Source organism: Theileria equi, chromosome 3 (genome assembly GCF_000342415.1).
Source record: "Theileria equi strain WA chromosome 3, complete sequence".
Taxonomy (NCBI): Eukaryota; Apicomplexa; class Aconoidasida; order Piroplasmida; family Theileriidae; genus Theileria; species Theileria equi.
In genome coordinates this window covers 947,917-975,107 of record NC_021367.1, presented here as the reverse complement: position 1 = coordinate 975,107, position 27,191 = coordinate 947,917, and the positions used below count along the sequence as shown (strand labels likewise).

General features: G+C 42.5%; 13 protein-coding genes across 13 annotated transcripts; 4 read left to right on the top strand and 9 right to left on the bottom strand.

Moving 5' to 3' along the window:
• Positions 1-322: 322 nt before the first annotated feature.
• BEWA_004620 (hypothetical protein) lies at positions 323-1,663 on the bottom strand (the record flags this gene model as incomplete). The annotated part of the gene is made up of 1 exon (XM_004830663.1): positions 323-1,663. One exon carries the CDS (start codon positions 1,661-1,663, stop codon positions 323-325), a length of 1,341 nt encoding a protein of 446 aa, XP_004830720.1.
• A 554-nt stretch (positions 1,664-2,217) lies between these two features.
• On the bottom strand, positions 2,218-2,632 carry BEWA_004610 (WD domain, G-beta repeat domain-containing protein; the record flags this gene model as incomplete). The annotated part of the gene is made up of 2 exons (XM_004830662.1): positions 2,218-2,549; positions 2,587-2,632. The coding sequence occupies 2 exons, from the start codon at positions 2,630-2,632 to the stop codon at positions 2,218-2,220; spliced, it is 378 nt and encodes a 125-aa protein (XP_004830719.1).
• A 50-nt stretch (positions 2,633-2,682) lies between these two features.
• Positions 2,683-3,990, bottom strand: BEWA_004600 (hypothetical protein). Its single transcript, XM_004830661.1, has 4 exons — positions 3,696-3,990; positions 3,414-3,661; positions 3,142-3,345; positions 2,683-3,103 (listed from the first exon to the last, which is right to left on the bottom strand). Exons 1-4 carry the CDS (start codon positions 3,925-3,927, stop codon positions 2,762-2,764), a joined length of 1,026 nt encoding a protein of 341 aa, XP_004830718.1. The 5' UTR covers positions 3,928-3,990; the 3' UTR covers positions 2,683-2,761.
• Positions 3,991-4,451: 461 nt separating this feature from the next.
• Positions 4,452-5,411, bottom strand: BEWA_004590 (hypothetical protein; the record flags this gene model as incomplete). The annotated part of the gene is made up of 1 exon (XM_004830660.1): positions 4,452-5,411. One exon carries the CDS (start codon positions 5,409-5,411, stop codon positions 4,452-4,454), a length of 960 nt encoding a protein of 319 aa, XP_004830717.1.
• A 778-nt stretch (positions 5,412-6,189) lies between these two features.
• On the bottom strand, positions 6,190-7,391 carry BEWA_004580 (ethanolamine-phosphate cytidylyltransferase, putative; the record flags this gene model as incomplete). The annotated part of the gene is made up of 3 exons (XM_004830659.1): positions 6,190-6,420; positions 6,454-6,959; positions 6,998-7,391. 3 exons carry the CDS (start codon positions 7,389-7,391, stop codon positions 6,190-6,192), a joined length of 1,131 nt encoding a protein of 376 aa, XP_004830716.1.
• A 139-nt stretch (positions 7,392-7,530) lies between these two features.
• BEWA_004570 (hypothetical protein) lies at positions 7,531-8,375 on the top strand (the record flags this gene model as incomplete). Its single annotated transcript, XM_004830658.1, has 1 exon — positions 7,531-8,375. The coding sequence occupies exon 1, from the start codon at positions 7,641-7,643 to the stop codon at positions 8,373-8,375; it is 735 nt and encodes a 244-aa protein (XP_004830715.1). The 5' UTR covers positions 7,531-7,640.
• A 78-nt stretch (positions 8,376-8,453) lies between these two features.
• BEWA_004560 (hypothetical protein) lies at positions 8,454-11,420 on the top strand (the record flags this gene model as incomplete). Its single annotated transcript, XM_004830657.1, has 1 exon — positions 8,454-11,420. The coding sequence occupies one exon, from the start codon at positions 8,454-8,456 to the stop codon at positions 11,418-11,420; it is 2,967 nt and encodes a 988-aa protein (XP_004830714.1).
• Positions 11,421-11,425: 5 nt separating this feature from the next.
• Positions 11,426-12,910, top strand: BEWA_004550 (hypothetical protein; the record flags this gene model as incomplete). Its single annotated transcript, XM_004830656.1, has 1 exon — positions 11,426-12,910. One exon carries the CDS (start codon positions 11,426-11,428, stop codon positions 12,908-12,910), a length of 1,485 nt encoding a protein of 494 aa, XP_004830713.1.
• A 38-nt stretch (positions 12,911-12,948) lies between these two features.
• On the bottom strand, positions 12,949-14,676 carry BEWA_004540 (hypothetical protein; the record flags this gene model as incomplete). Its single annotated transcript, XM_004830655.1, has 3 exons — positions 12,949-13,122; positions 13,158-13,841; positions 13,876-14,676. The coding sequence occupies 3 exons, from the start codon at positions 14,674-14,676 to the stop codon at positions 12,949-12,951; spliced, it is 1,659 nt and encodes a 552-aa protein (XP_004830712.1).
• Positions 14,677-14,809: 133 nt separating this feature from the next.
• BEWA_004530 (hypothetical protein) lies at positions 14,810-17,876 on the bottom strand (the record flags this gene model as incomplete). Its single annotated transcript, XM_004830654.1, has 2 exons — positions 14,810-15,441; positions 15,488-17,876. 2 exons carry the CDS (start codon positions 17,874-17,876, stop codon positions 14,810-14,812), a joined length of 3,021 nt encoding a protein of 1,006 aa, XP_004830711.1.
• Positions 17,877-18,119: 243 nt separating this feature from the next.
• Positions 18,120-18,768, bottom strand: BEWA_004520 (signal peptide-containing protein; the record flags this gene model as incomplete). The annotated part of the gene is made up of 3 exons (XM_004830653.1): positions 18,120-18,332; positions 18,481-18,596; positions 18,630-18,768. 3 exons carry the CDS (start codon positions 18,766-18,768, stop codon positions 18,120-18,122), a joined length of 468 nt encoding a protein of 155 aa, XP_004830710.1.
• A 658-nt stretch (positions 18,769-19,426) lies between these two features.
• Positions 19,427-23,011, top strand: BEWA_004510 (CPSF A subunit region domain-containing protein; the record flags this gene model as incomplete). The annotated part of the gene is made up of 2 exons (XM_004830652.1): positions 19,427-19,757; positions 19,815-23,011. 2 exons carry the CDS (start codon positions 19,427-19,429, stop codon positions 23,009-23,011), a joined length of 3,528 nt encoding a protein of 1,175 aa, XP_004830709.1.
• Positions 23,012-23,505: 494 nt separating this feature from the next.
• Positions 23,506-25,908, bottom strand: BEWA_004500 (hypothetical protein; the record flags this gene model as incomplete). The annotated part of the gene is made up of 1 exon (XM_004830651.1): positions 23,506-25,908. One exon carries the CDS (start codon positions 25,906-25,908, stop codon positions 23,506-23,508), a length of 2,403 nt encoding a protein of 800 aa, XP_004830708.1.
• Positions 25,909-27,191: the final 1,283 nt, after the last annotated feature.

The window sequence follows — 27,191 nt, the reverse complement described above, 5'->3', positions numbered from 1 at the left end:
CAAGTCACAAGTAACTAAAATAAACAAACGATCATCCTTATGAGCCAGCTTAGTCCTCATATCAAAAGTCAATAGTTTAGGAAGACTGGTATAAAGACCGCGACAACCACATTTACACCAATATCCCCAAGAACTCCAAAACCCATAACGTGAAGTGGGCCAACTGTCTCTATCAGACAACTGACAAACAGCATGAGCGTAACTCTTTATCATTGAATGTCTCCTCGGTATGAGTCTCTCCCTCAGACTCTCCACTAGACTCTTAATGCATGGACGAATGGCCAAGGACGGGTAAGCTTAAAAGCTCCATAGTGATCATCCACTAAAATTCCTCATCTGCATAGACAATAAGGAGAGCCTCTGATTTACCTAAAACCTTGCATCTAACATTAGTGGTAAAGGAAGACTTAACACTCTTGCATGCTTCAGATACTCCATTCCATGTCCAAAACCAGATGGATCTAAGTGTTCCAAAATCCTTAGTAGGCCACTTATCCCTATCATGCTCATACTTGGAATAGGTCTTAAGGTAACCGTCTCCAGTAAAAGCCAAGACTATCATTAAACCTTGGGATAAGAAAGCATTAACAGGTGAATAAATAGCACCGAATGCACCAGCATATGACACCGCCTTCAATCCTTCCTCACAAAACTTTAAGGTCACAGTAATCACTCCAACCTTTAAACCACTACCCTTTATGGAACTTGCCACTCCACTATCAGGGTAATGAAGTGTAAAAAAGCACAAGATCATTGCGGTAATATGTGGAAACGCTAGAATCCAAGCAGCATGCCATCCTGGAGCACTACTCCAATCTTGATTTGGACCTTTATTATAGAGGCATAAGATGGCGATGATAATACCAGGGACGGCGCTCATGAAGAGAACCACCAGGTCAATAGTGTAGCCGGTTCCAACATCAGTCAGCTTATAAGGAGCAATGGCAGGGTAGAAGGCGTAAATACCACCCATACCAACCATTCCCATTAGAATTGGAGAGGCAACAACACTAGAAGATTGACCACCTCCACCACCATCAGTACCACCACCTTTAACAGCAAGATAAATCCATAGAGCAGCCGATACTGCTGATATCAGTATTGCTATAATAAGCTGCCAGAATATAATCCAAAAGCTAACGTTTGACCAGTTACGCCACTCTGCCCACTTCGTAAAGACAAAGTAATAGACAGAAACTTGAATACCAGAAAGAGGAATTCCTACATTGAAAAGGGAAGCATCTGCACTTGCCGCAGTCATTACAGCTGCCACATTCATTCCATAGATAAACGAGCCGAAGACGATAGTCCAGTAATAGAAGGTAAGATCTCCTTGTTCTCCTCCAGATGTAAATGCATAGAGAAGCACAACGAATGAACAACACAGTGCTATGTTAGTAAACATGGCAAGACTCCTGAAATATTTCTTGGATTCGTCATCTTTGGGTTTTTTAATGAGTGCTGTAATAGTAACAATAGCCATTCCAGTAAACGTTGCCAGTTCCATAGGATTATGGACCATGTTAATGAACGAACTGACATTCTGCTGCGGAATTTTAAATCTGTCAAGTGCAAACTTTGCTCCAGTTAAAGCCACACGGAGAGACTGTAACAGAGTCAGCCCTGCCATAAACATGGCGCCTTTCTGAGTGGAGTCTCCCATCAGTCATCTTGTGATCTTACCTGTCGTTCACACCATTATATACCATATCATTGGCTATAAGTTGAAGATACCCTTCCATTCTCTACTAGGGACTCTAATGCTCCAGTATTATTCACCATTCAAGATGCATGTTGTCGAGTAGCTCACATCCTTAAGATTTCATAGATGTCAGTATGGTAGTATCATAAATGTCCATGGTTAGTAAAGAAGCCAACAAGTGTCCATGCCAGTTACAGAATGGAATAGACAATTATCTAGCCATGGCTAACTCATTCCTTTACCAACTCTCGTGAATACATAGGCTCATACTCTGTATATTCGCCACCTCTTCTCTATTCGCTTTCCTCATAGTCTCCATCACTCTTCCACTCGTTACACTCATTCCATAGTGACCATTACTACCTAGTCTCTGACGTCGGTAGGTCATTCTTCCTTCCGTTGCACTCCAGTAATGACCTTAATCCTACTCTTCTTTAGGCTCCCATAGGTCGCCATAGAGCTCCTTACAGTCGCTTGAGCTCACTACTCCATAGCTCGCTTCGCTCATTCTGCCTCTATCTTACGCCATCGGTTGCATTCAGACAAGAGCATAGAAACAAACCTCCGTGATTGTACTTGCGTACGACCTTCCCTTCTAGGGTGTCCCAGAGAAAGGCCGAATGCTCGGCGCCGACAGAGACAAAGTTCTTGTTATCTTCACTCAAGCAGACGTCGTTAACTTCATAGTTATGAGGACCTGCGACACATGTGACGAGAATGGGCACTTTACCGAAAAATTTTTTAATGTGCAGTTGTTTTGAGGGATTCCAGAGCCTAATCGTCCGATCATTCCCGGCAGTCATACAATAAACTCCACTAGAGTCGAATTTGACGCTATTTATGCATCCTGTGCGTTTAAATTTGACAAAAGACAAGCAACTTACCCCTGTGCTCAGTTTTTGACCCTAAAAGCTTCAAAGAAGCTGCCATTCTATACTAGAAGCTGCTCATTCAGCGTATATTTACACGAGTTACATTTAAACGCAAACTGTTGCGCGTGCGTGTGTACGAGTGGTGGCGGGGCTCCGTCCCATTTTATTCCTGCGGGCGCCAAGACGATCAAGAAATGGCGATACCATGAGTATCTGCTAGGATCTTGGCGTAATTGTGCAGAGCCTGGACAATGTCATCGTCTGCATCTTCCCTGGCCCTCGACTCCAATATCAGTGAATTGTTCAAGTTTGCGATTTCGTCCATAATCGTAGATTTAAGCTCAGTTGTCGAGTCGTGAATGTACCTCCTGAGCTCATTTGTGTCGTTCTTTAGGCCCTGGTAGGTTGCATTCATCTTGTCCGTCTCTTCCTTTATTGCCAAGTCCGTCTCAAACTCAATCTCTGAGAGCTTTTTCGTAATGTGCTGCTCACGCTCCTGTCTCGCAATCTTTTCGCTTTCAAAGGATTTCTGAGGATCACTGTATGGATGGCGGAGCAACGACAAACCTGTACATTTGATAGGTTCCTCTCGAGTGTGATGCAGTTTGATTCGATAATGTTGATAAAGCGCGATTCATTCTCGCCAACGTTGCTTTGGATATTGTCTATGCGGTCCGAGAGCGACTGGACCACACTCTCCAACTGGTCCAGCTTTGGCATAAAGAGCGACTCCACCTTGGTCTGCACCGACGCTATCAGACTCTCGAATATCTGCGTTGTTTGTATGATGATAAACAGGAGCGGTAGAGGCGCGGTGCTCCCATGTAGACAAGACAAACCCCGTTGAGAGCCTTGATGGTTTCCATGCGTCGTTTGGTCTCGAGTGTGATGGCATTCTGCAGCTTGTCTAGGGACTCGTTGATGTTGTAGAGCCTCGATTCTTCAAGTTTGCGTCTCTGTTTGGCCTGGAGCTCCATCTGTCGCTCGAAACCGGCCAGTTTATCGTTTAGCAACAGCAGCTTGGACTTTGTGCCGTTGCTGAACCTCGGATCACACGCCTCTATCTTGTCCAGTGACTCGCTTGCTACTACGGGGAGATATAAAGTGACGTAACAACCCACCTGGATAGGACGTCTGTCGAATAAAATTCCTTCTGTTTTCTATGGAACTCGCTGCGGAGGAAAAATGCGTGGATCCAACCGACTTTGAGTGTTTGACGAGTTTCCTCAGCAGAAAGTCGTCCTTCAGGTCGACCAAAGTGCAATCCTTTGGATAATCGCCGCTAGACCCGCAATTGCCGGCATTTTGCGATATTATCAAATCCGAGCCGCAAGTCTCCACTTCTCCGCTCATTTTCAGAACTGGACTTCCGTTTTGCAATTCCAAACAAATTGCACCAATAATTTACAAGAAGAGAAAAAGTGTGTAGCCCAAACGCAGTCGGTGTGTACGGGCACCTCCCCCTCACACATCATCCACTCGCTTTTCTTCTCCGGCCGGAATGGCAAAAGAGCGTCGCAATATGCACAGAATGAATGGAAAGGAAGAAGAAATGGCTCCAGAAGAGGCAGGAATGGACGCGGAGGAGAGAGAAGAAGAGAATAGACACACATGAGGAGTGCAAACGGCAATTGCGGCGGTTGAGACATAAATTATGAATATCCAGGCATTTGGTACCTGGAGAATCGCTAGGTCTTTGCTTCCGCACTAGTGCATTCGTCATGACGCCACCTGGAGATGCTACAGCCATGAGAACGGCCACGACTGCCATATTCCCTCGTAGAACGTCTAGCATATATGATCTATAGCCCCAACTCGTCCCGTGGACACTCGACCAAAGACTGTACATCCATCCCATTCCTGGCAAGCGAAACCAACTACACCTTTCTGTGTACCGCCTTGCTCAAATGGTACATGGAAATGGTGAAAAGGAGCATTAACACGAGGCCTGCCATCGCACCTTCCACCACTTCAAGTGTACGCTGGGCGGCGTGTATTTTCCTTGAAATGCTACTCTCTTCGTAAGTGGTGACTGTCATAATCTCGTCATCGGGATGTTTAAATGCTCCAGCCACACCTACTCTCGCTGTTTCCGCGGAATGATCTACATGCACATTTTCGTCTCTGGGTGTGACATGGGCAGTTCCAGGGTAAAAGTTTATGGGAGGATCTTCGTGCTCATTGTGCTCTTTAAACTCACGGCAGTACCTTTCGTAAGGCCCCTGTTTAGGGTAGCAAAAATCCCTCACGTCAAAACCGTCCTTCTCCACGTAAAAGAGGGTAAAGAGTCTCCCATTGCACTGGTTTAGTGTTCTCATTATATTCCCGGTAAAGTTGTTGAGCTTCGTCTCCTTCTTGTCAAACTCGATCCCAAAGAAGTAGTAGATGGAGTATATGGAGTCTAGAGTATAGCCGTACCATTTCCCTTGCTTGTCTCTAAAGTAGTATATCTTTACAATCTCTTTTTTCTTCAACAGAAACAGGTCCAAATTACTGACTGTCTTTGTTAAAACGAGCAATAGGGGATTTCTCAAGTTTGGATCGCTGTGGCTGTAATAGGCGCTAAATTCTGTAATTGGTTCAGACGGAAGATTAGCTTTATCGAGGATGATTTCATCGTTCAAGACGACCTTTGTTACCAGGTACTTGTCGCAGTTTTTGGGTGCATGCTTCACTTCTACGTACTCCTTGTTATCGTACGGTCTAGTAAGCTCTACAGAGCAGTGGTTTTCCTTGAGCCAATAAGAAATTACTGTACAGTCGAGGTCAATGGTGAAGGAATGATAGAGTTCGTTTGGTGATTTATATCGTTGCATTTCCTTCTTATAAGGAGCCATATTGAGTTTTAAAAGTCTAGCATAAAGTTGTTTAGCGTTAAATATTGCAAAACAGGTTAGGTGACGAGATGTAAATCTTTGACTTCCCCACTTGAATCAGACATTATTAATCAATTTTTGCCAATTTTGGCAAGCAAAGGTGTGCAATACAGGCACAATTTTCAGCTTATACTTTGGGAATCTGGTAAAGCAAAGCCTGAAACTTGCAGCACCGGTATTTGACATCTGAGGGAACAAGTTGTAAAGTAAAAATTCATTTTATGCATCTGTCTAGAGAGAGTCTACAGGGGATGCTAGTCGTGCACATTATTAAAAGAAACATTTTTAAGCATTTTAAATGTCTGTCTCGCGGAAAATTGCGAAAGGGAAGCTAAAAAGAAAGAGATATTGATTCTCGATTTTTCATTTATCTCCCTTCGTCGTTTCTGTCGCACACATTTGTCATTTCCTCATTTGTATAAATGTAAATTTGCATATTAAGGGGTTGTAAGAGCTGAATATACGGAATTCACGAGAATCTGCAAGGTGTGCACTTTCACCAGTTGTGGTGTGTAGAAGACTAGAGCAGAAATCTGACTGATGTTCAAGTCTGAAAAGATGAAGCATTGATTAACACGCCCATTACAAAAAGCTCAAGCTGCCCACCGCCTTGAATGGCTTTTAAAAATCTTCATGCAGAAACGAGTGGGGCAGGTATTGAAGATTGGAACATTACCCTTGGACTCAACGAGACAAATTACAAACATTCATATGCATCTAGAGTACAAATTAAATCCCATTAGTGTGTTCCATTCATTTTTTCACGTTTATAGCGGTTAGAAATGTTTTCCCTAATGTGTTTCATCCTCTTTGATACTCGTTTGATGATATCCATGCTAGTTGTTGATGAACCAGAGTCTATATAGTGCATGATTCCAAGCTCCTTTGGGTCTTTGTGTGGGTTGAGCTTTTTTCTAATTAGACTATTATCATCTGAAGTTCCAGCTACGACTAGGGTGATTCCCATGGTCTGCAAGCATTATTACTGGGGATGACAACATACCTTGATGAATGAGCGAGTGATAATATAGGGAGCCCCTAGAATGAGATCATCAGTATACTTCATTGCTGAAACAATGAGTGCGCGATCCAAGAGATTTGTAAAGGGAAACGGGGATCCTTTGAGTGTCCGAACAGTTTGATCATCATAGATTCCTACAACTAGATAGTCTCCCATCGCCTTTGCTTTTTCCAATAATCGCAGATGCCCATTGTGGAAGACATCAAAACTTCCATCTACATAAACAATGCGCCCATTTGGTGGTCTGGGAATATTTGGGATGAACTTTCCAAAGAGGTTCGCACTCATGCAACATCTGGGATAGCGAATAGTTCTTTTAGTCTCGTTGTCTTCTTCTAAAAACCCCTCGTTTATCATTTCCTCTTCGTTTCTCCTCAAACATTGTTCAAAATCCACGGAAATTCCTCTTTCGAGCTCTCCCAGGTGAGAAAAGCGTTCGCTCTCGAGCGCCTCTATCAAGCGAAACAACGTTGTAGATGTGCTCACTCCTGAATGTTGACACGTATAGCATGGGGAGCAAACGAACCACATGAGCGTTTAAAGTAGACAAATTTTCCTGCATTTTTGGGTTCTTCGTAGCAGTCCTTCCCACTGCTTCCGATAGCGATATCGTCGCCATGGGCAACAACGTCGCATTTTGCTACATTGTGTAAAAAGTTTAGCGATACGTCATACGGTGTGCCAACGATGGCGTCGTCAACCCATTTGCAGCCTTTAACGAGTTCTGCTCTTTCTTCCTGGCTGTAGATTGGGTAGATTCCCTTTGCTCTGTTGGTTTCTTCGTCTGAGACGACTCCTACAACGACTTTACCTCCTAATTCATGCGATTGGCGGAGAGCGTTTAAATGTCCCCAATGGATTAGATCGAATACACCGTCGACGTAGATTCTAGAGTCCCTCAGCTGCTCAGGCCCTACCATTTTAAGGTAACAGATGCAAATGGCACTCCTGCAGAGTTATTTCTTACATGAATGTGCGTCCTCTCGAAATCAGACTGACCGAATGCCAATGGCCTCATCACCCCCTACTGTACCTCTCTGCGCCAAAATTTCTCCCCTTGGCCAGATTTTATCTTCCGTTTCCAACTTTTAATTGGCAACAGGATTTGGGGGACTTGATACGCGCAGAATGTGTACGTTGGCCTAGGGAGCACGTCGTAGAGCCGCGAGATGGGAGGCCACGGTGGTTTGAACATTTTACCTCAGAAAAAGTGGAACGTTTACCGCCATGACCGCCAGTACGAAGTAAAGTTTGACGAACATCGCGATATCGAGGGTAAACTGCGAGAGAAGGAGTCTAGCAAGAGGTCTGGTCTCAAGAATTCACTCGTTGAGCTCCGCAGAGAAGCACAGGCCTCCAAGAATAAACACCAAGAGGATCAAGTCTACACTGAAAAGGGAAGAAAGAGGAAACACGACTCGGATAGGAAGCATTCCGATAGTAGAAAGGACGACGGGGATTCCCGGAGTCTAGCAGAGGCTAGTCACATTTCTGACGATGAAGAAGATGCAAGGCTAGTACTAGAGTTTGACAAAAAGGTTACTGGCCGCCATATTAACCTCTTTGAGGATGCCGAAAGAGAGTTTGAACAGAGAGCTAAAAAGAGACGAGAAGAACTCATCAAGAGCGGGTGCTACGTCTACAACTCCAAGGACAAGAAGAATTTAAACATTTATGTAGATGATGACTCGGCAAAACTCGTTCCAGATTTCAATCGCAGACCAACCCCGTGGTATATGAAACCCAAGACGGACTATTCTACCAAAAGCGCCGTAGAATATGAAGCTGTTGAACCGCAAATTGCAGAAACAAGTATCGGCGCAAAGACCATAAAGGACCTGAGGGCAGAGAGAATGGCCCGTGAAAGTTCCGAGAGGGAACGGGCTCTAGCACTATTAGGGTAGTATCCAGTTTAAATCATCGCATTATATACATTTATAACCCATGTGTAGCGTCAGAATGTGAGTATTTTGTCCCAGTGAATGGAATCTCTCTCTTATGTGCAGCTCTACCTCAATAGGGAGATCGTCGCCCTTGTTGGAGCTAAAAACAGCCAAGATGAGTGCAAAAGCCTTGATTCCATACGAACAGCTTTGGAATCTTTCAAGATTCCGGAAAATGGGCGCGATAATCGAAATAGACAGACGTTGAAGGAGTTTTTGGGTAATTTGGAACGAGTTTTGCAGCTTTTTTGCACTCGAATCCTCAGATTGAAGGATTCGCAGTCACAAGAGGTCATTTGTTTGTACTTGTCACTCATTTCGGTTCTTCTGGACCTCCTTGGCTCTAGGCCACTTGGGGACCCTGTGTGTATGGTCGTCATTCACAGCTGGAAGGTCCTTTTTTGCGGTGAATCTGGACTTGATACACAGCCTGAGGTTGTGATTAAGGGAGAACATGCGTTAAAGGAGCTTTTGAACCTCATTTGTATCGCTCTGGAAAGGTACAAATGTGGTCCTCGTATATCAGATTTGATCTACATTCTTCTGGAGATTTTCAAGTATACAGGAAGCAGGGCGTTTGCTTCAAGGATAATTACTCTGTTGACCAACATTCCAGATGGCACATGCATTGACCAAGTCTACCCAGGCCTGGTCTCCAGAGTGACTTCTAAGCTCTCTGACTTGAATGAATCCACATTTTCTGAAGCTATAAAATGTCAAACTGTTTGGATATGTCGCGTCCTTGAAGCTAAAGAGGCTAAAGTTGGAGATGTGCATAGAATAAAGATGCCAGGTTCTAGCACAAGTGGTTCGGAACAAGGGGATGAAACGCTGGAAAAAACAGAAAAACTGATATCTCACATTGTGACAAAGTATAGGGACAAAGATGCCGTCACAAATGTGCTCTGTACAAGCTGCATGAATTTTGAAGTTCTTGACAGAGAAACGAGACTGGTGATTGCCAAACCGGTGATAAAGGCCTGTGCGTCCGATGAATCTGTCAGGAATGCAGTAAAGAATTCAACGTTTTCGTTTAAACTGATTATGAGAGATGTGGTAACCAAGAGCGTGAACGAGATGGAAGAGGATGCTCTGCAGGTCTACAGGGGTTATCTCTCGATAAAGGACGAGATTCCATGCGACATTGACTTTTATATTATGCTAAAGTTCTTTTTGAACAACATGACTGGTAAGATGACGGATGTTAATGAAGTTTCCACGTTCAATCACAAAAATTTAATCGACAGCCTCGACTTTGATCACTCGGTTCCCTCAGAATCGGTACCAGCGCTTTCAACCGGAGAGTTTACGGCAGTCACAATTATGCACTTTGATAAGCTGCCATTTGATACAAAAGTGAATTCCTTCTACAATGTAGTTTCACTCTTTTCATCTAAAAAGCAGGATCTTACAAACCTCTCAAAGTCGCTGGAACTGCTCTGCATCATTGTATCCTCCATACTTAACCCGTTTTCTGCCAGTCTGGACGATGAAAACACCAGTGATGTTGCCGAAGAAATTACGAGTATCCTGCAGGATTTCAAGGATATTTTCCTGAAGGATGGCATGTTTAAAGTGCTGGCAAAGAGCGATGATGTGGAGCTGAATAATGTTGTAAAGTTTAGAATAATCTCTCTGTTTAGACTAGTGATAGCAAACTCGACGGGACCGTTTTTAACGCACAGAGATGTAACATCCATACTCTGCAGTATAATGCCAGAGTATAATTCCGACTTTGTTAAAATATCGCAAGCTTCTGGTGAACTACTCAGAGCTATGAATGCATACTTTTTAAGGTTTCTCATCCCAAAGGGCACAAGAATCGGAACCACAGAAACGTTGTCGCTTTGCAATGGAACCGGAAGCGAGGGAATCCGCCCTCTGCTAAGTTACTACACGAACAATATTCTCACGAGAGTAATGGACTCTCTGGAGAATCATCGCGCTGCAATGGACATTATATACATCCTCACATCCTTTGAGAATACAAACTTTAATCCAAAGCTCCTGTTCGACCTTGTGGTTGCACTTTGCAAACATTTTGACTACGTCCAGCTGATTCAAAAGGCTGAGACCAAGAGTATCACACTTTCTCACTTTTACTCCTTCAATTACATTTTGTGCTTTATCAAAAAGTATGGCATCAGCTACCAAATTGAGAGGGACGTTGATCAAAAAATGAGTAAAAACGCTAGTCAGAAGGAAGCTGATGATATCATAGAAACGGGAGAGGGAGATGTTGTGTTATCCATTGTAACGCTGATAATTACAAGGGTGAGATACCACATTATACACCTGGACCATCTCGGCTACTCTGGACTGCTGGCTCTATACCGCTGTCTGATTTTGCTCCTGTCAAACCAGTACATTTTGGGTATAAGAGTCCACGAGGTTTGGGACTGTCTGTCGCACTCGTTTGAGATGAACGCACGCAACTTTCGGAACGTTTCCATCATTCTCGACATTTTCGTCTTTTTGGCTACTCACCTCTACGATTTTCTTGAGCGCAGGTTAGTCTTTATACTTCATTTACAGTGTATTAGGACTCTGGAAATCGTTGAACAACTGGAAGAAATGGTCCTTGCGGACCCTCAGATCGTGACTGATGCGGACGAGGTCAATGGCACAATTCGCTTCAAATGCTACTCCAAGATCCTCCAACTCACTGAAATCATCTCATCACACGTTGAAAACAGGGCCATGTTTGCCAAAATCGCCGTAATCGCACTCAAAATGTCATCGCAAAAGACCTGCAAGAGTCTCACCGCCAGGGTTGTCACGATATTCAATCACCTTTCCCGCAAGAATCCTACGCTAATACGACGTCTAGTCTTAGAATTCGGCAAGGGCAAGGCCATGAATCGAGCGTTTATCAAGTTCGCACTCAAACGAGACTTTTGCTCAGCCATTCCCATCCTGAGAATCGAACCTCAGGTCAGCACGAGCGAATGGGAGCCCCGGCTGATTCTGAGACTGGAGCCACACACTGGCGCCAAATCAGTCTGATAATAATGTTCTTTGGCCTCTTGTTGATTTCGTGTCTATTCTCATCCACTTGTCTTGTCTTTAAGCCCTGCAACGTCTACAACTCCGCCGCCAGGAGTGAGATTCCACACCAAGACTACATCAAAATCAACTTTTCTTCACAACAGGAGCTCATAGGGACAAAACTAAGAGAGGAAGGCTTGACCGGAGCGCTTTTAAAGGGATGCACGGACGCCAAGGAACGGAGTGGACTCATAAAGAGAATAATCGACCGTATCAACGCCATATACAGACAACAAGGCTACATTAACAGCTCTGTGAAAGAGTACAGACTCACAGATGCCGGGAAGTTGGAGATTGACTGCTCAGAGAATGCCATTCCAAAGTCCAACTTTAGATTCTACATCAAGGACCCGAGATTCGGCCAATGTGTTGACATTAAGCCGGAAAACATCATCAAGAAGTCGAGCTCTTGTCTTCCCTTTGGGAGATTCACGCAAATAGAGAGCGATTACCTGGCCCAGAAGCTCTTTAGAGGCCAGGAACTCATCAAGCTGGACCCCGTGATATTCGAGTGCATTAAAAAAACTCGCCTCTACAAGGATTTGGAGTATGTAATACACAAGAAGAGCGATGGAAACGTCCATTGTGACGTGTTTTGCCAAGGCTTTGGCCAGACAAAGGCTATCATTCCTGCTCTCTCCTTGTCGCTGGAAAGGGAAATCCTCCTAAATTTAGCCTACAGAGATGCCAATTTTATGGACAGCAAGTCTGTGTTCCGTGCATCCTGCAGGGTGAACTTGCCAAAACTTTTGGAATATGACCATGCACTGCAGCTCCAGTTTTTGTCAGATGTGGTTGATTCGGCACTTTGGGACCGTGAATCCATCGATTGCTCACTAGTAACAGTTTCTGCAGACTCTAACCTTGCAAAGGTTATGGATACAGGTATTTCCGTAGCACTAATGAAGAGGTTGAAGGGAGTAGAGTTTGTGGCGTCTGGAGGAGTTGACCCCAAGACTCTTTCAGTATCCGCAGGAGTATCTAAACGCTGCCAAATCGGGCATTTCAAAACATTGGCTTCTCTTTCTCACAGCCATGGTAAAAAAGAAGGTGAAAAGACGGAGTCAGACAAGTTCAGGATTGAACAGAGAGCAGCTCTAAATATCGGAAAGAATTGCAGAGTGAATGCAAAATACATCGCAACAAACAAACTGTCTCATGGAGACTTTAGGGGAAAGGTAGAAGGGAATAAAAGGTGTTTTATAGCCTCCCATGAACTGCAGACGCAACTTTTCAAATTTAAAATCTCTCCCTTTGCAGGGGTTTTTTGCGACATGCTACTAGAGGAAAACCTTGACACAAACATCTCTGCGGGAATAAAAGTCACATGTTTAAATCTGACACTTTCACTGCCAATCCTTTACATTTTACCAAAGGGACATTTTAAATTCCCAAAGCTTTCAAAGCTCTTTAAACACAGTGTTTTCCAATTGGAAAAAAGTCTTTAAATCTTCCTTTATATTAATTTTGCGATAACACTAACAAACTATGCGATATTTTTGCAGGGCCAATATACTTTGCACCTAAACTCTGTTTCCTGCTTGCATCCTTCGCTCCAGGTTTCAAGAGATGGAATCTCGATCCTACCTTCGCAGAGTCCCCTGTCGTGACCATTTACTGTACATGAGTTTCCGTCAAGGGTCCAATCCTTGGGACAAGCCTAAATATGTATATAAAACGAGGGAATAGACAAACTCCAGAATAGTCCTTTTCACAATTGTCCACACATGGCCAGGGAGCATTGCATCTAATGCTGAACGCCTGTTTGACTTCCGGCGTAGATAGCGAGGCAAATGGTATACTAGTTTCACAGCCTCCCTTGTAATGCTCAGGTGCATGACACACAGAATCTTCAGAGGTCCATTCTGATGGACAGGGTCCAAAATAGTTTTCCACGCATCGTGAATTTGGAAACTCATCCATGCATGGGAATTTAGCTCCGCAAACAAAGGTCCAGTGGCGCTTGTACGATGGAGAAATGTTGGTAAAATCGACCTTACTACCACACTCCGTGTGTCTGTAGCCTTTTAGACCTATTGGAGCCTTGCAAATTGTTCGTATCATGTCTCCATCGACCTCCTTTACAAATTTCCAACCGAGGGGGCATGGTTGTCTGGTAAAATCTTCTTGGCAACTTTTGCAGGGATATGACACTCGGCAGTGTTCACTGACTTCTTGTCCTTTTTTAATGGTACTAAAACACCCTCTAAAGAGTCTTCTGTAACCACTTGGAGCTACACATGCATTTGGAAGTGTATCCCAGTTGTATGGGCAAGATTCTGGATCCCTTGTACACGTTTCTGATTCCAGTTGCAGAAAACTAGGGGCTTTAATCATCTGTTTCTCCCGTATTTTCCCCTCTAGTTTCTTTATGGAGTACTGCAGATATGGATGATATGTCGTTTCAACAAACCTCTAGTGTGCTTGTAAAATGTTCGTCATTCTTTTTATTCCTCAATTTTAATAACGCACTTAATTGCTTGTTCATTAGAGATACAGATGGATTATCTAAGCTCGCTTTGCGTTTTTTGACAATCTTGAATTGTGGTTCAATTGGTCCATCAGCATACATTACATCGGAGTACTTTTGGGTTTCTTTTGGCTCCTTTTCCTCATCCAAGATAAGGAAATCTGCACCGCAAATCACGGACCAGATGCCCTTGGCGAATTCAGAATATCCAGAAAAATCTATACGCAATTGACAAGGTCCATCGTAGCTCGGAGGTGCAAGACATAAATTAGTATTTACATCGAATTCCCAGCCAAACGGACATTTTGCCTTTAAATGTTCTTGATTATTAACCTTTAGAGGCCACCACAAGTTACATTTCTTTGCCATTTCCATTTTCTCAGACTTGTTTTTAAAGGTCATGTTGAATGGACACATGCCATTGTAGCCTTTTTTAATCACACATTCTCCATTAACCTCATCGTATCCGAGTGGACATGTTGCGTTCCAATCCATTAAACTATCCATGCTAAAATCGACAGTGTTCCACTCAAGTTCACATTTTTTGCTAACTTCAGATTTTTCCTCGAGCGACATACCATCAAAATGGAGTTTTGTATCACATGGTCCGAAGTAAAATTGTGGAGCTATGCAATCAGTTCCTGTAAATTCGTATATGAATTGTTTTGGTGTGGCAAGTATGATGTTGATCGCGCAAAAAATGGAGAATGGATGTCCAGAGAAGAGTCTACGCATACTCAACATGGTACATTCTTACTAATCCATAAAAGGACCTTCTAGAGTTCCCCTAGAGGTTCCATAGTGATACTCCATTAGACAAACTAGTCAGTATAGAGTCCCTAGTCTCCCTACTGGAGAGTCCATCCATAGACAGCCATTAAATCTGTCTAACCCAAGGATCTCCTTTATAGCGATTATAAAGCTTCCATCCTCCAAAGAATGTTGCAGCACTTCCGGCAAGGGTACCAGAGGAGACACCAAAGGCTGATCCTATGCCAGCAGCTGTAGCAGGAATAAAACCAAGAAATCTAGCAGTTTCAGGATTATCTCCTTCAGGAGGTGGAATAGGAGCAGAAGCAGCTTTAGGAGCTTCAGCAGGAGTAGTAGTAGAAGCAGAAACTTCAGTTAGAGGAGGAGATTCAGGTTCTTCAGTACTACCATCTTCACCATCTTTACTAGTATCAACAGGAACACTACCAGCTTCAGATTGTTGAGAAACGGGAGATCCTTCAGGAGGTGGAGAAGCAGGTGGACTAGTAACAGCAGGGTCTTTAGCAGAAACAGTAGTAGAAGCAGGAGTAGCAGGATCAGAAGATCCAGCAGGAGGAGGAAGAGTAGGAGTAGCTTGGGGAGATGAGCCACTAGTTTCCTGAAGTTGAGGATCAAGAATACCATTATAAGCCTGTGGGTCTTGTACAAAGTTTTGTAATTGCTTGGGTGAGATAGGTGGAGGGATAGTGCTCTTTATGTGTTGTGAATGCCCAACTCTACGTTGTAATATATTCGCCCCTGGATCTGGGAGGTAGTTACTATCATTACTTTGAGGTATATATACCAGTCTTTTTATTTCCCTTACAATAAAGTCCCAGACTCTTTGTGATACTCTTTAAGATGATCTCTAGGCCCTTGGACCTGCTTGGAGACTTACTTAGCTGACCAGAAATCTGCCATATTCCATATCCCTTGTTTTCATACCATTTCCTTCCATCTTTATCTTTAAAATAGAGTAGTAAAGGTATACCACTATTACCACAAATGAAAAAATATACGACAACTTTCTTTAGATCCTGTGCAGATGTAACTCCTGGCAAAAATATCTGCTTCTTACCTCCAATTGTAAACTTGTTTATTTTAAGGTTCTTCCCAATAACGTGTTCGTGAGCATCGTATCCATCTGGACTAGGAGGGTCAGTATAAGGAATAACATTAATCGTATCTCCACCTGTGAGATCACTTTTGTAATAATCTCTACTGTCCAGCTTTATGGTGACTCCTACTCCAGCTCTACCCGGACCAACAGCAGGAGTAGATAAGCCAGGTGATCCTTTAGGTGAGGATAAAATAGGCTTGTTACTGGCAGAGTGTGATCCTCCACCACCTTGAGTTGTAGTAACCTGGCCAGATGAGTCATGTTGTTGAGTTTTAGGAGATGGAGAAACAGGATTTTGTATTTGTTCAGAGACGGTTTTTCCAGCACCATCACCAGATTGACTAGTTCCACCAGAGTCTCTTTCAGCTCCAACTTCACTACCAGTAGGTCCTTGAGGTCCAGCATCACCTGTTGGAGATGAGGTAGAACTTCTACTAGGAGATCCTGATCCTACTCCACTACTACCACCACTTTCAGAGCTTTCACTACCTTGAAGAGATCCAGCATTCGAAGGTGGTCCAGAGACAGAAGCATGGCCAGGGCCTGAGGCGGATAGCTTCTTAGATTCTTCTATTTCCTTCCCTCGTTCCTCCTCCGCTATCTTTTCTTCTTCTTGCATTTCCTTTTCTAGTTCTCGTTTTAGTTGTTCTGAGGATTTACCAGGTGTAGAACATTCTGATAACCCAGTACAGCTGCAACCTTCCAGTACTATCCTTAGTTTCATCCATTGTCTACAATCAAGGTTGTTAAAACTATCTGGTTTTATATTGTGGATACCACCTATCCATGTCCACTGATCACCAACACCTTTCTTATACCAACCTTTATATGGAGATTTTCCACAAAGATAGATCAACACCGGATTCTTCATCTGACAGTAAAACGTATACACACTTTGTATGCCTGATATTGGAAATGGTGACCCTGAAAGCTCTACTTTCCTCCTAGCTCTACCTTCATCTGTGTAGTAGATACCACCCAGGCTTCCACTAGAAATGGTGTGCTTATGGTACTTAGTAGAAGGATTGTCCTCACCCTTAACTTTAAGTGATCCTTCGCTAACAGTTACTTTCCCTGCACCCTTAGTACCTCCATGTTCTTCACAACAATATTTCCCAGAAGTGTTGGTATGAGATAGATTCAAGGTAACATTGTTGTACCGTTTGCATAATATCTCGTCTAGTTTTTCTGAAAGAACAGATGTTGGAATAGAGTTATCGTTACCGATATAAAAGTTATCTGATTTACTCCCTCCAACCTCTATCCAGCTTCTACCATCCTGATCTTTACCCTCATACCACTTGGAGCCACTTCCATCCTTGAGCACAAATTCAATCATAAGAGGTACTAATCCACTACCCTGATATGAATATAGTCTGATTTTCTCAACTGCTTCACCAGGAGTAGAAATATCAGTAGGGTTGTTCTTATAGGTAACTCTTGATATCTTTGTGTCAAGATCACCACCATTAATACCTTTAATGAGATATGCTTTCACAGTATAGTTACTACCAGGAGGTGGAGGAGAGGTAGTAGAGTTTATCCTTCTAGTATTTATGCAACTGGAATTTGAGTCATTGGGAATAGAACCTGTCTGAGAGTCCTGTATGTTAAAGGGGATTGCATTGTTGTTTTGGCAGTTCTGTTGATCAAGTGCACCTAGCTCACTTTTACCAGATAGTAGGCCATTTATCCAAAAACTGGTGCCTTTACTATAGTACTTAGTAATAGTATTATTTTTCTTGACATCTTTTGTAGTAATTCCTAGCATGATCAGTGTACCAGGAGCGCTGCTCCAGTAGTATACCGAAACACTTTCCACATCCTCTATGGGTTTTCCTGATCCTATCTGACCTCCATTACTAGCAAGTATCCTATTTAACTTGAATGTACTTCTACCTCCACTTTGAAGATAGTGTGTACGTTTGGTAAAGTTGGTTATACCATCAATGCTAGTCTCCTCTTTTGCTTTTATGTTGGATATACCACTACCACATCTACATTGTGAATCGTTTTTCTCTCCACACTTGTTCTGTATATTTAATTGGAGTATATTCCCTCTTCCATCACTCATCCTCCATGATTAGATAGAGTAGTCCTTCAAAACTCTGAGATCCATGAGTATCTCAATGCGACCAAAGGGAGCATACAGTAGAGATAGACTCCCTCACAACTAACTCACCGTCAGAGAGAGTATCCACAGAACAAGATGAACAACTATCAACAGTCCTGAATGATCGCTATGGATTGCAAAATAGTCACTCCAGTAACCATTTTAACCTCTTACAGGGAATTACCCATATACATTCATTATACACTATGCATTCTTACCATCATAACGCCAAAACCGCGGACAAAAACTATTTCCATCAACGGGATAGTCCTTGACTCGACAGGGCCAACTGAATCCGCATGTCTTTGACATTTCTAGTTTATCCAGTGGAGTTTTATTTGAAAAATCCAACACCCTTTCACATGGCCCTTCATACTCGAAATCAGCCTTGCAGTGAACACCATCGCCGGAATAAACCTGAATGAGTGATGTTATGGAAACAAAATCTACATGCACATTTCTCGTGGAGGAACTCATTAGACCCTGGTCTAGACTATTATTGTGGAAAACAAAAGGGCAAAAATTTCAATACAAAATTGTAAATGTGCATATCTACCAAACAAACCCATCCTTCGGGACAAAAGTGTGAGAAATCTGGTTCACATTCGCTGGATTCAAAGTTATCCAGTCCAAGTAACTGAGAAGCTTTGGAAATGGCATCTCCAACTCTCGTTTCCAGGTCTATAGTAAATGTGTGTGGTAGCTAAAACTTACCAAATCGGCCAATTTTGTCCAACTCTTCTCCTTGTAACTTCAATACATCGTTCATTATAGAATCAAAGAGGATTGTAGCCAAAATGTGTCCTGGAAACAGCCAGAGTTGAACAAAAAGGGACAATCTGGGCGTCTTCATCTCCTATTCCTGGATTTATTTCTATTCTCAACCACTTCCTACTTGTTCATTCCTAAATTCCGCCATTTACAGCTTCACATTTCAAATTTTCAATACGTTTGTCCAAAGACCCCAAAATGGGCACACATTTGGGTTATTCTCAATCTACCTGCGCTCAATGTACTTTTGATGCACAAAGTCTCTCTAAGGATGAATTCCAATAGCGAAAACGCAATGGGAGAGAGAAAAAAGAGGCGAAGTGCAGAGCCTCGCCTTGGGCCCCCATCGCGCGACTCTTTGGAATCACCAACGACATCACATGAGAATTTTCTGCGATCACCTACGAGTTTTCTGAATAAATTGTGATCGGAACGTTAAAGAGGAGACATAGGAGCTCGAATAGGGAAAACGGGTCCGCAGGAGGCGCGTAGTAGAGAAGGAACGACAAAGGGCGCAAATCCGTAATTGGGACGTTTGCAGGATAAAATCTCGGATAATTTGAGAATCCTGTGATTTTTAGAGTAAAGTAATCGCATATAGCATAGGAATAGTCAAGAGTAGGGAAAATAGGAATAAAACATGACAACCTCGTGCTAATTAGTCACAGAAACACCTCTAGTCAAAATTTAAAATCAAACAGTAGGTGCTACGGGGAAAAGTGACGTTTTAAAGCAACAAGATGCCAGTTTTATATCACTTGACGTTAAAGAGACCAACCGGAATAACTCAAGCGGTTCAGGGCAGTTTTTCAGCTCCAAAAGCTCAGGAAATTGTGGTTGCACGTTCTCACATCCTAGAACTTTTATCTCCAGATAGCAATGGGAAGCTCCAGAGCATTTGCGTCTGTGATGTCTTTGGGATCGTCCGGACCATGTCCACTTTTTGTCTCACTGGAACTCAACGCGACTATCTAGTCGTTGGATCTGACAGTGGAAGACTCGTTGTACTCGAATTTTGCGCAGTCAGCCGCTCATTTAAACGCATTCACTGTGAAACATTTGGTAAAACTGGTAAGCTACTTGTTCTTTTACTCTCTTATTTATGCACTCCTCATTATAAACGTATAGGAATAAGAAGAATAGTTCCAGGTCAATACTTGGCGGTGGATCCCAAGGGAAGAGCAGTGATTATTGGAGCTGTCGAGCGTCAAAAGTTTGTTTACATTCTCAACCGCGATGCCAAGGCAAATTTGACGATAAGTTCGCCTCTAGAGGCCCACAAGAGCCACTCTATTTGCTTTGATCTAGTGGGACTAGATGTGGGATTTGAGAATCCTGTTTTTGCATCCATTGAGCAGAGTTACGAGGCTGTAGATGCCCTCCAAATTGACTTGGATGAGGAGCTTACAGATGATGCACTACGCAAGGGTGTTAGTTTCTGGGAGCTGGATCTCGGTCTTAACCATGTCGTAAAAAAGGTTACGTTGCCAATTGATTTGTCCGCACATTTGCTTATACCGGTGCCAGGAGGAGATGGACCCGGAGGAGTTGTCGTCTGCTGCGAAAACTTTTTAGTCTACAAGAATGTAGAGCACGCAGAAGTCGCTTGTGCGTATCCTAGGAGACTTGAAATGCCGCAGGAAAAGTCTCTGATTATCGTAGCCTATGCAGTGCATAGGATGAAGGATTTCTTTTTTATCCTCATACAGTCTGAATTTGGAGATGTTTACAAGGTTGAACTAACATATGAGGAAGGTGTTGTAAAGGAAATTGTTTGCCGCTACTTTGATACAGTCCCAGTTAGTGTATCTCTTTGTATTTTAAGGTCGGGTTATCTCTTTGTAGCATCAGAATTTGGAAACCACCACCTGTACCAGTTTACAGGTCTAGGTACAGATGAACGTGATCCTCTATGCACTTCCCTACATCCTCACGGCCGTTCAGCTATCATTGCCTTTAAGCCGCGCGCCCTGCAAAATCTCCAGCTGGTTGATGAACTCAGTTCCCTGTCAGCAATAACCGATATGAAGGTGGCAGATATACAGGGGTTGGGGCAACATCAAATCTTCCTAGGGTGTGGAAGGGGATCTAGAAGCTCCCTAAGAGTTTTAAGGTACGGAATTGCAATTGAAGGATTAGCATCCAGTGAACTTCCTGGCAGACCAAAATCTGTATGGACTGTGAGGTCTAGTTTTGAGAGTGCATATGATGGCTTCATCATTGTTGGTTTTGAGGGTAACACTTTAGTTCTTTCGGTTGGTGAGGCAGTTGAAGAAGTTACAGATTCTTGTTTCTTGACCTCTATAACTACTCTCCATGTGGCACTAATGGGTGATGGTTCATTCATCCAAGTTCATGATGCCGGTATTAGACATGTTTATGACCAGCGTGTCAAGGAATGGCGTGCTCCAAGCAGTAAGAGAGTAAAAGTGGCAGCCTCTAATGATAGACAAGTAATTCTAGGTCTATCTGGAGGTGATGTCATATATTTTGAAATTGATGATTCTGGCAATTTGGTAGAGTATGCCAAAAAAAGCTTGTCTGTAGAAATTTCGTGTTTGGATCTACAACCTACTCCAAAGGGTAGGATTCTCGCGAACTTTATGGCTATTGGTACGCTTGACAACTCTGTGAGAGTGCTCACACTTGATAAGAGCCTAAAGGTTGTATCTACTCAAATCTTGAGCAACAATTCGACTCCAGAGTCTGTTTGTATCTCAGAATTTGCTGTTGGAGATTCATCTCTTGTTTATCTACATGTTGGACTAAATACTGGTGTGATGTTGAGATCCACCGTTGATCCAATTTCTGGTGCTTTAAGCGATCAAGAGAGTAGGTTTTTGGGTGGAAGGGCTGTAAAGTTCAGACGAGTCTCTTTGGGATCTTCGTTTGCAATTGTTGCCCTTTCTGATAAACCTTGGTTAATTTATACTCACAGGGGGATCTTGCTTGTTTCTCCCATAAATGTAGGCACACTAGAAAGTGCGGATAGTCTTATATCACCAATTTGCCCAGATGGATTTGTTGCAGTTTCAGGGAATACTCTGAGAATTTTCAGGTGTACAAGTCTGGGTGAAACTTTTGCGGAATCGCAACTCCCACTCACATATACACCAAGGAAATTGGTTCTTATGCCATCTGAGGCTCCCTCCGTGGGCTCATTGAATTACATGCTTGCGATCGTAGAGAGTGATCATGCAAGATACAACGAAGACCAATCGCTAGAAATTAAAAATGTGCATGCTGGTATCGAGCTTCCCAGTGACTACTGCGAAAGCTTAGACTATACTGACTTTAAGGCAGAGCCTGGTAAATGGGGATCATGTTTGAGAATTGTCAATCCACTAACATTGGAGACAGTTGCAAAATTGCTATTTGAAACTGATGAGGCTGCCATGTGCGCCCAAGTTGTAGTTCTGGATGGTATTCAGTGTCTTGTTGTTGGTACTGCCATTGGCATGAATCTAAAAGGAGATCCTGACTCTGTATCTGGCTATCTTCGCGTTTACGCCTACGGGGCAAACTATGAGATTAGACTGTTGCATGCAACACCAATCACTGGTGTACCGAGAGCCCTTGCAGGATATGAAGGAAAGCTTATTTGTGCTCTTGGTTCACGCCTGAGACTATATGCACTTGGCAAACGCCAACTTTTGTTGAAGGCCGAACACAGAACATGTACAGATCATGGATTCATTTGGATTTCTGTATGTGGAAGCAGAATATTCGCTGGTGATATTAGAGAGGGATTCCAACTCCTCAGGCTCAGGTTTTATGCAGAAGATGCTGCAGAATTTGAGTGGATTGGTCATTCCACCGGTCCCAGATGGTTATCATGCTGTGAACAGCTAGACTATCATACTGTCATTGGTGGTGACAAGTTTGACAGTTTATTTATCGCTAGAGTGCCACAAGAAGAGTTTACAAAGGCTACTCAATTTGAAAATCACGCCCAATTCCACCTTGGAGATCTTCCAACTGCAATCTCCAAGGTATCCTTCAACAATATGTCGCAACCAATTGTTATTTACTCCACAATCCTTGGTTCAATTGGAGCATTTATACCATATGCAAACAAGGATGAGTTGGATTTAATGCAACATTTGGAAATGATCATGGCAAATGAACACCCACCACTCTGTGGAAGAGAACACGCGTTCTTTAGAAGCTACTATTATCCAGTTCAAAATATCGTAGACGGAGACCTTTGCGAACAGGTAAAGACGTTGCCAGAAGCTGTACAGCGAAAGATTGCAACACAACTCGACACTAATGTTCACACATTACTCAGAAAGGTTGATGATGTGAGAAACAGAATCTTGTAAATTTTCCTCTAGTGTTCGTTCCTAGCTACTTTACATTAGATAACCAACAATCCATATTATAACCACTATGATGAATAGATAAACTGCACTAATGACCCGGTGAGTAGCCCCGGCAAAAAATTGACTGAGGAAGAAGACCATGGGGAGGCACACAGATTCTTCTTCCTCCACATACTTTGACACCCTTAACAGATGGAAGTCCAACTTGCCAAATGCTATTATCCTTGAAACTAGCACTGAGAACACACCTAAGACGTATGGATGTGTATGGTAGAAATTACGGTCTCTATGGACCACAGACAACCGTCTGGATTCTTTCGACGGTACTATAAATTACTGCATTGTGAGTTTATACAACTTTTGTATAATGTGCTTAGCTATAAGCTTCTCCATTTGGAAAGTCTTACTCCATAAATCTGATAATCAGCCAGAGAGAATAAAGAAGACTCCGGAGAAGAAAGGTCAAGAGTGGTTCCTTCCAGTCGTGTAACGACTTATTTAGGTGCAACATTACGGAAGCTACTCTGAACAACCACTGCTGAGTCCTCTTTAACACTAGAGGGAACCTGTAATGGTCTCTTCATATTCACCGTTTCTGAAAAGTGTCCATTTAGCCACCGGTCCAACAATGGTGCCAAAATAGGGACAATCTGAATGGCAACCATATGATGTCCACATCCCTTCCATTCTACGAGTTTTGCAACCTTACTTTCCTTCAGTCTCTTATTAACCATCTTCCTTGGACCCTTTACGTCACAGTGGTTATCATCAATAGTATGGATAAATAGTGTTGGTAAATCTTTGGGATAAAACTGTTTCCTATGATCTTTCATAGCCCTTCTGCATGCACTAAAAGGAGACATCGCCATATTTCTAGTGTATCGATCACTATAATAAAGTGGGTCAGTATGATAATCGGCAAATCTTTCAAAGTGGAGAGCAATGTCATATGGATATTGATACGGACTCTTTGATTTTGGATCCATCCATGCGATAGCCTCTTCAAATGGTCTTGCTGCTTTTTTGTACCACACATCCAAGTATGGATCAACATTAAGCATGGCAGAAAGACCAATTAGACCATCCACAAATTTTGCATTGGGATTCTTTGTCTCCTTGTAAAACTTTTGCACAGCTCTTATCACCATATTTCCTCCCATTGAATAACCCATGAGTATGATCTTTCTATTCGTCTCATGACTCTTGAAGACTACCTTCTCATCCCACTTTTCATTAGGATATCCAAATTTACCCCTCCTCATTATACTTACAAACTGAATTACATCAAATACATAATCCATGAATTTCTCAGCATGGCATTTATGTTTAGTCTTTGCCTCGGAGAACCCATGTGATTGATGGTCATGGCAGTAGACATTGTAACCAAGCCTATTAAGAGCCTCTATGAATGTGCCCTTATACTGAGACCTGCGAACAATGTCTAGCGGGTTCATTCCTTCTAGGGTCTTGTACTCAAAGTAGGATCTGTAGCGTTCTGCATTTGATACCTTCTTGACAGTTACTGGTTCATCAAAAATACTGCAATAGGGGAATATCTCGAAGCCATAACGCTCATAGTTCCAGTCCATGTTAAATGTGAGAAAGTCTGACGTGAGATGTGAACGAGCTCCATGGACAAGAAGAATGTCTGCTTTGGCATCTTCAACTCTGGAGGCATATGTTGCAATCCGTAGACCTTGCCTATTCTTAAAACTGCTCATTATGATTTTTCCGTCACCCTTGTGAGTGTAAATTGGATTATTCCTACCGGCCAAAATGTCCTCGTATTCATCCTTGGTGATAGTCACCCACTTTCCATTCAATTTTCTGAGGTAAATGATCTTGTGCTCCTTCTTGGTATTCGTGGTAAATAGAGCACCAAGTGAGGTGTCATCACCTATACCATGGAAACTAAAGTGGATAGAGAATCTGTCATCTGAAGACTCCCAGATGATATCCTTACCCTGAACTACCTTGTTAATTCTAAATCCCGGAAGGACGTGGTGTCTGTTTTCTACTATAATGTCAACTTGGTATTTGTCAATGAAGAAGAGTTGGTCGTCAACGTTGGATATGTCCAGAGTAACCCTATCATCGAAGGTTGACCTGTCAAATCCAGCCTTGGCTAAGTCTTCCAGATACCCATTCTTGTCAACAGACTTCCATGACCCACTCATCTTGGAGTAGTAGAGGATATTCTCATTCTCATATGGGTCCTTGGTGACTATCCAGAGGAGTTTATGATCTCCCTCTCTGGGATAAAGAGTGAGTTTGGTACACCACTCATCCTTCTTTTTCTTCCATATTGTGGTACCACCACGGCTTTTGGTCTTAATTTCTGATACCCTAGTCGTACTTCTGGTTCCATAAACTGCAAAGAGGGACTTGGGAGACTCATTTATATAAAAGTTCCAGTCGCTTTTTCCTTCATCAAGTTTGAAGGTCTTCTTGTCAAAATCATGATTAATGATCGAGAGTGCATTAAAGTGGTCATAAAATTCTTCTTCACCTATGGATATCCACTGGTTACCACCCTTATAAAAATACTGGGCATTCTTTGTCCCATTTAAATCTATAGTATATACATGGATAATGTCAAATAGGTCTTTTCTATAGCATCGTGTGACTTTGATGAATGCTCCCTTTGGAAAACATTCGCAGATGGTGGTATCTCCTTCTACCACCTTTTCTATAAAATAACCAGGTTTTGCTGTATATGATGGTGTCTCTATATTATGTGGCTTTAGATTAAACGTTTCAAAGATGGAAAGGTCCGGGCTATTTATGTCCAGAGTAACTCCAGTGGCCCTTCGCGCAAAATTTGGTGGACCGGTTTTATTGGCCATCAATTTCCCACAAAAGAGAAAAATCAGGGCCGAGATAAACGTCCTCGCCATTGTCTTCTCCACCAAATTTTGACTGTGAAGAATTCCGGTCCTCTTCCAGTGTATGGGGAGTAGGGAATATCTATTCCTAAATGCTACTCAGAGAGTGCGTAGATAATACCCTCATATCTCCATAGATTAAATTACATTACAATATTCGTGTAGTAACCTTCGGGTTAAAATTTTATAGAATAACCAACACTGGATTCTCTCCAGACAATGTTTGGGGTACGCATGCTTGGTTGTGGACAATTAAGATAGCCTTATTCTCGGATTATAAGGAATATTATCGGCCAAGTTAGTCTGTTTTTTAGTCAACTCTAATCTTCCATTGCGTGTTACTGGTTATTTCAGTCTTTGAGACTTCGTGCACTTTATATCTCAAATATGTACTACCACGGGCACTAGAACAAAGTCGTGAGATAACATCTGCAGTGTTATAGTCAGAACTAGCGAATAAAGTCCATAGGATATACTCTAGAGTTTGTCTAACTCCACCTCCATGTCATCAACAAGCCTCACGTAAGTACGGCAGGAATGACGGATATTTCTCCCTGGTTTCAGTATCCGATATTCATTTATTTACAAGGTTAAAATAAACATTTTATTTCCTAGAGAAGTTGAGGATGGAATATTAGGATTAATCTAAAGATTATTACGAGAGCTGTAACCATCTTTACCAAGGATGTTATGCTGAAGAGCAACACTTTATGAAAAATCACTAGTGTCTTCTCCTACTACTTTTTGTAGATTCTCCTTTACCCTTTCCTCTTGAATCCTAGATACATTGCCAACCCGGCGAGTTCCTCCTTCTGGATGTGCATGGTAGTAGGCAGATCCATCCTCCATCAGAAGCTCTGCATGTGTGCAAGGCCACCACCTCACTTCATCCCTAACTACATAATTCTAACACTATCCTTTACTCCACTCTATATGCTTATAAAACTGCATTAGTGTCTCTATACTGGCCATCCTGGCTACTTCCCAAAATGTGTAGGATGCCATCTGCCCAATTCCTCATTTCACACATCCTATCAACTTCTTCATCCATTTATTATACTGACTGAATGTTGTGAACAGAAAAGTTGTGAGTTTAGGGAGATATTTCCTCTTGTTGAGAAAGCATCGGAGATTAGTGGTGATAATTATCCCGACTTCAGACATAAAAATCCACAAATTGTATGATACTACCCTCTCAAGAGTTGCAATAATGTAGACATATTGATTAAGAGTATGACGGAGACAAATTTGTGAAAACTTTAGACATACAGGGAGTGTGTTTATACCCTGTTGGT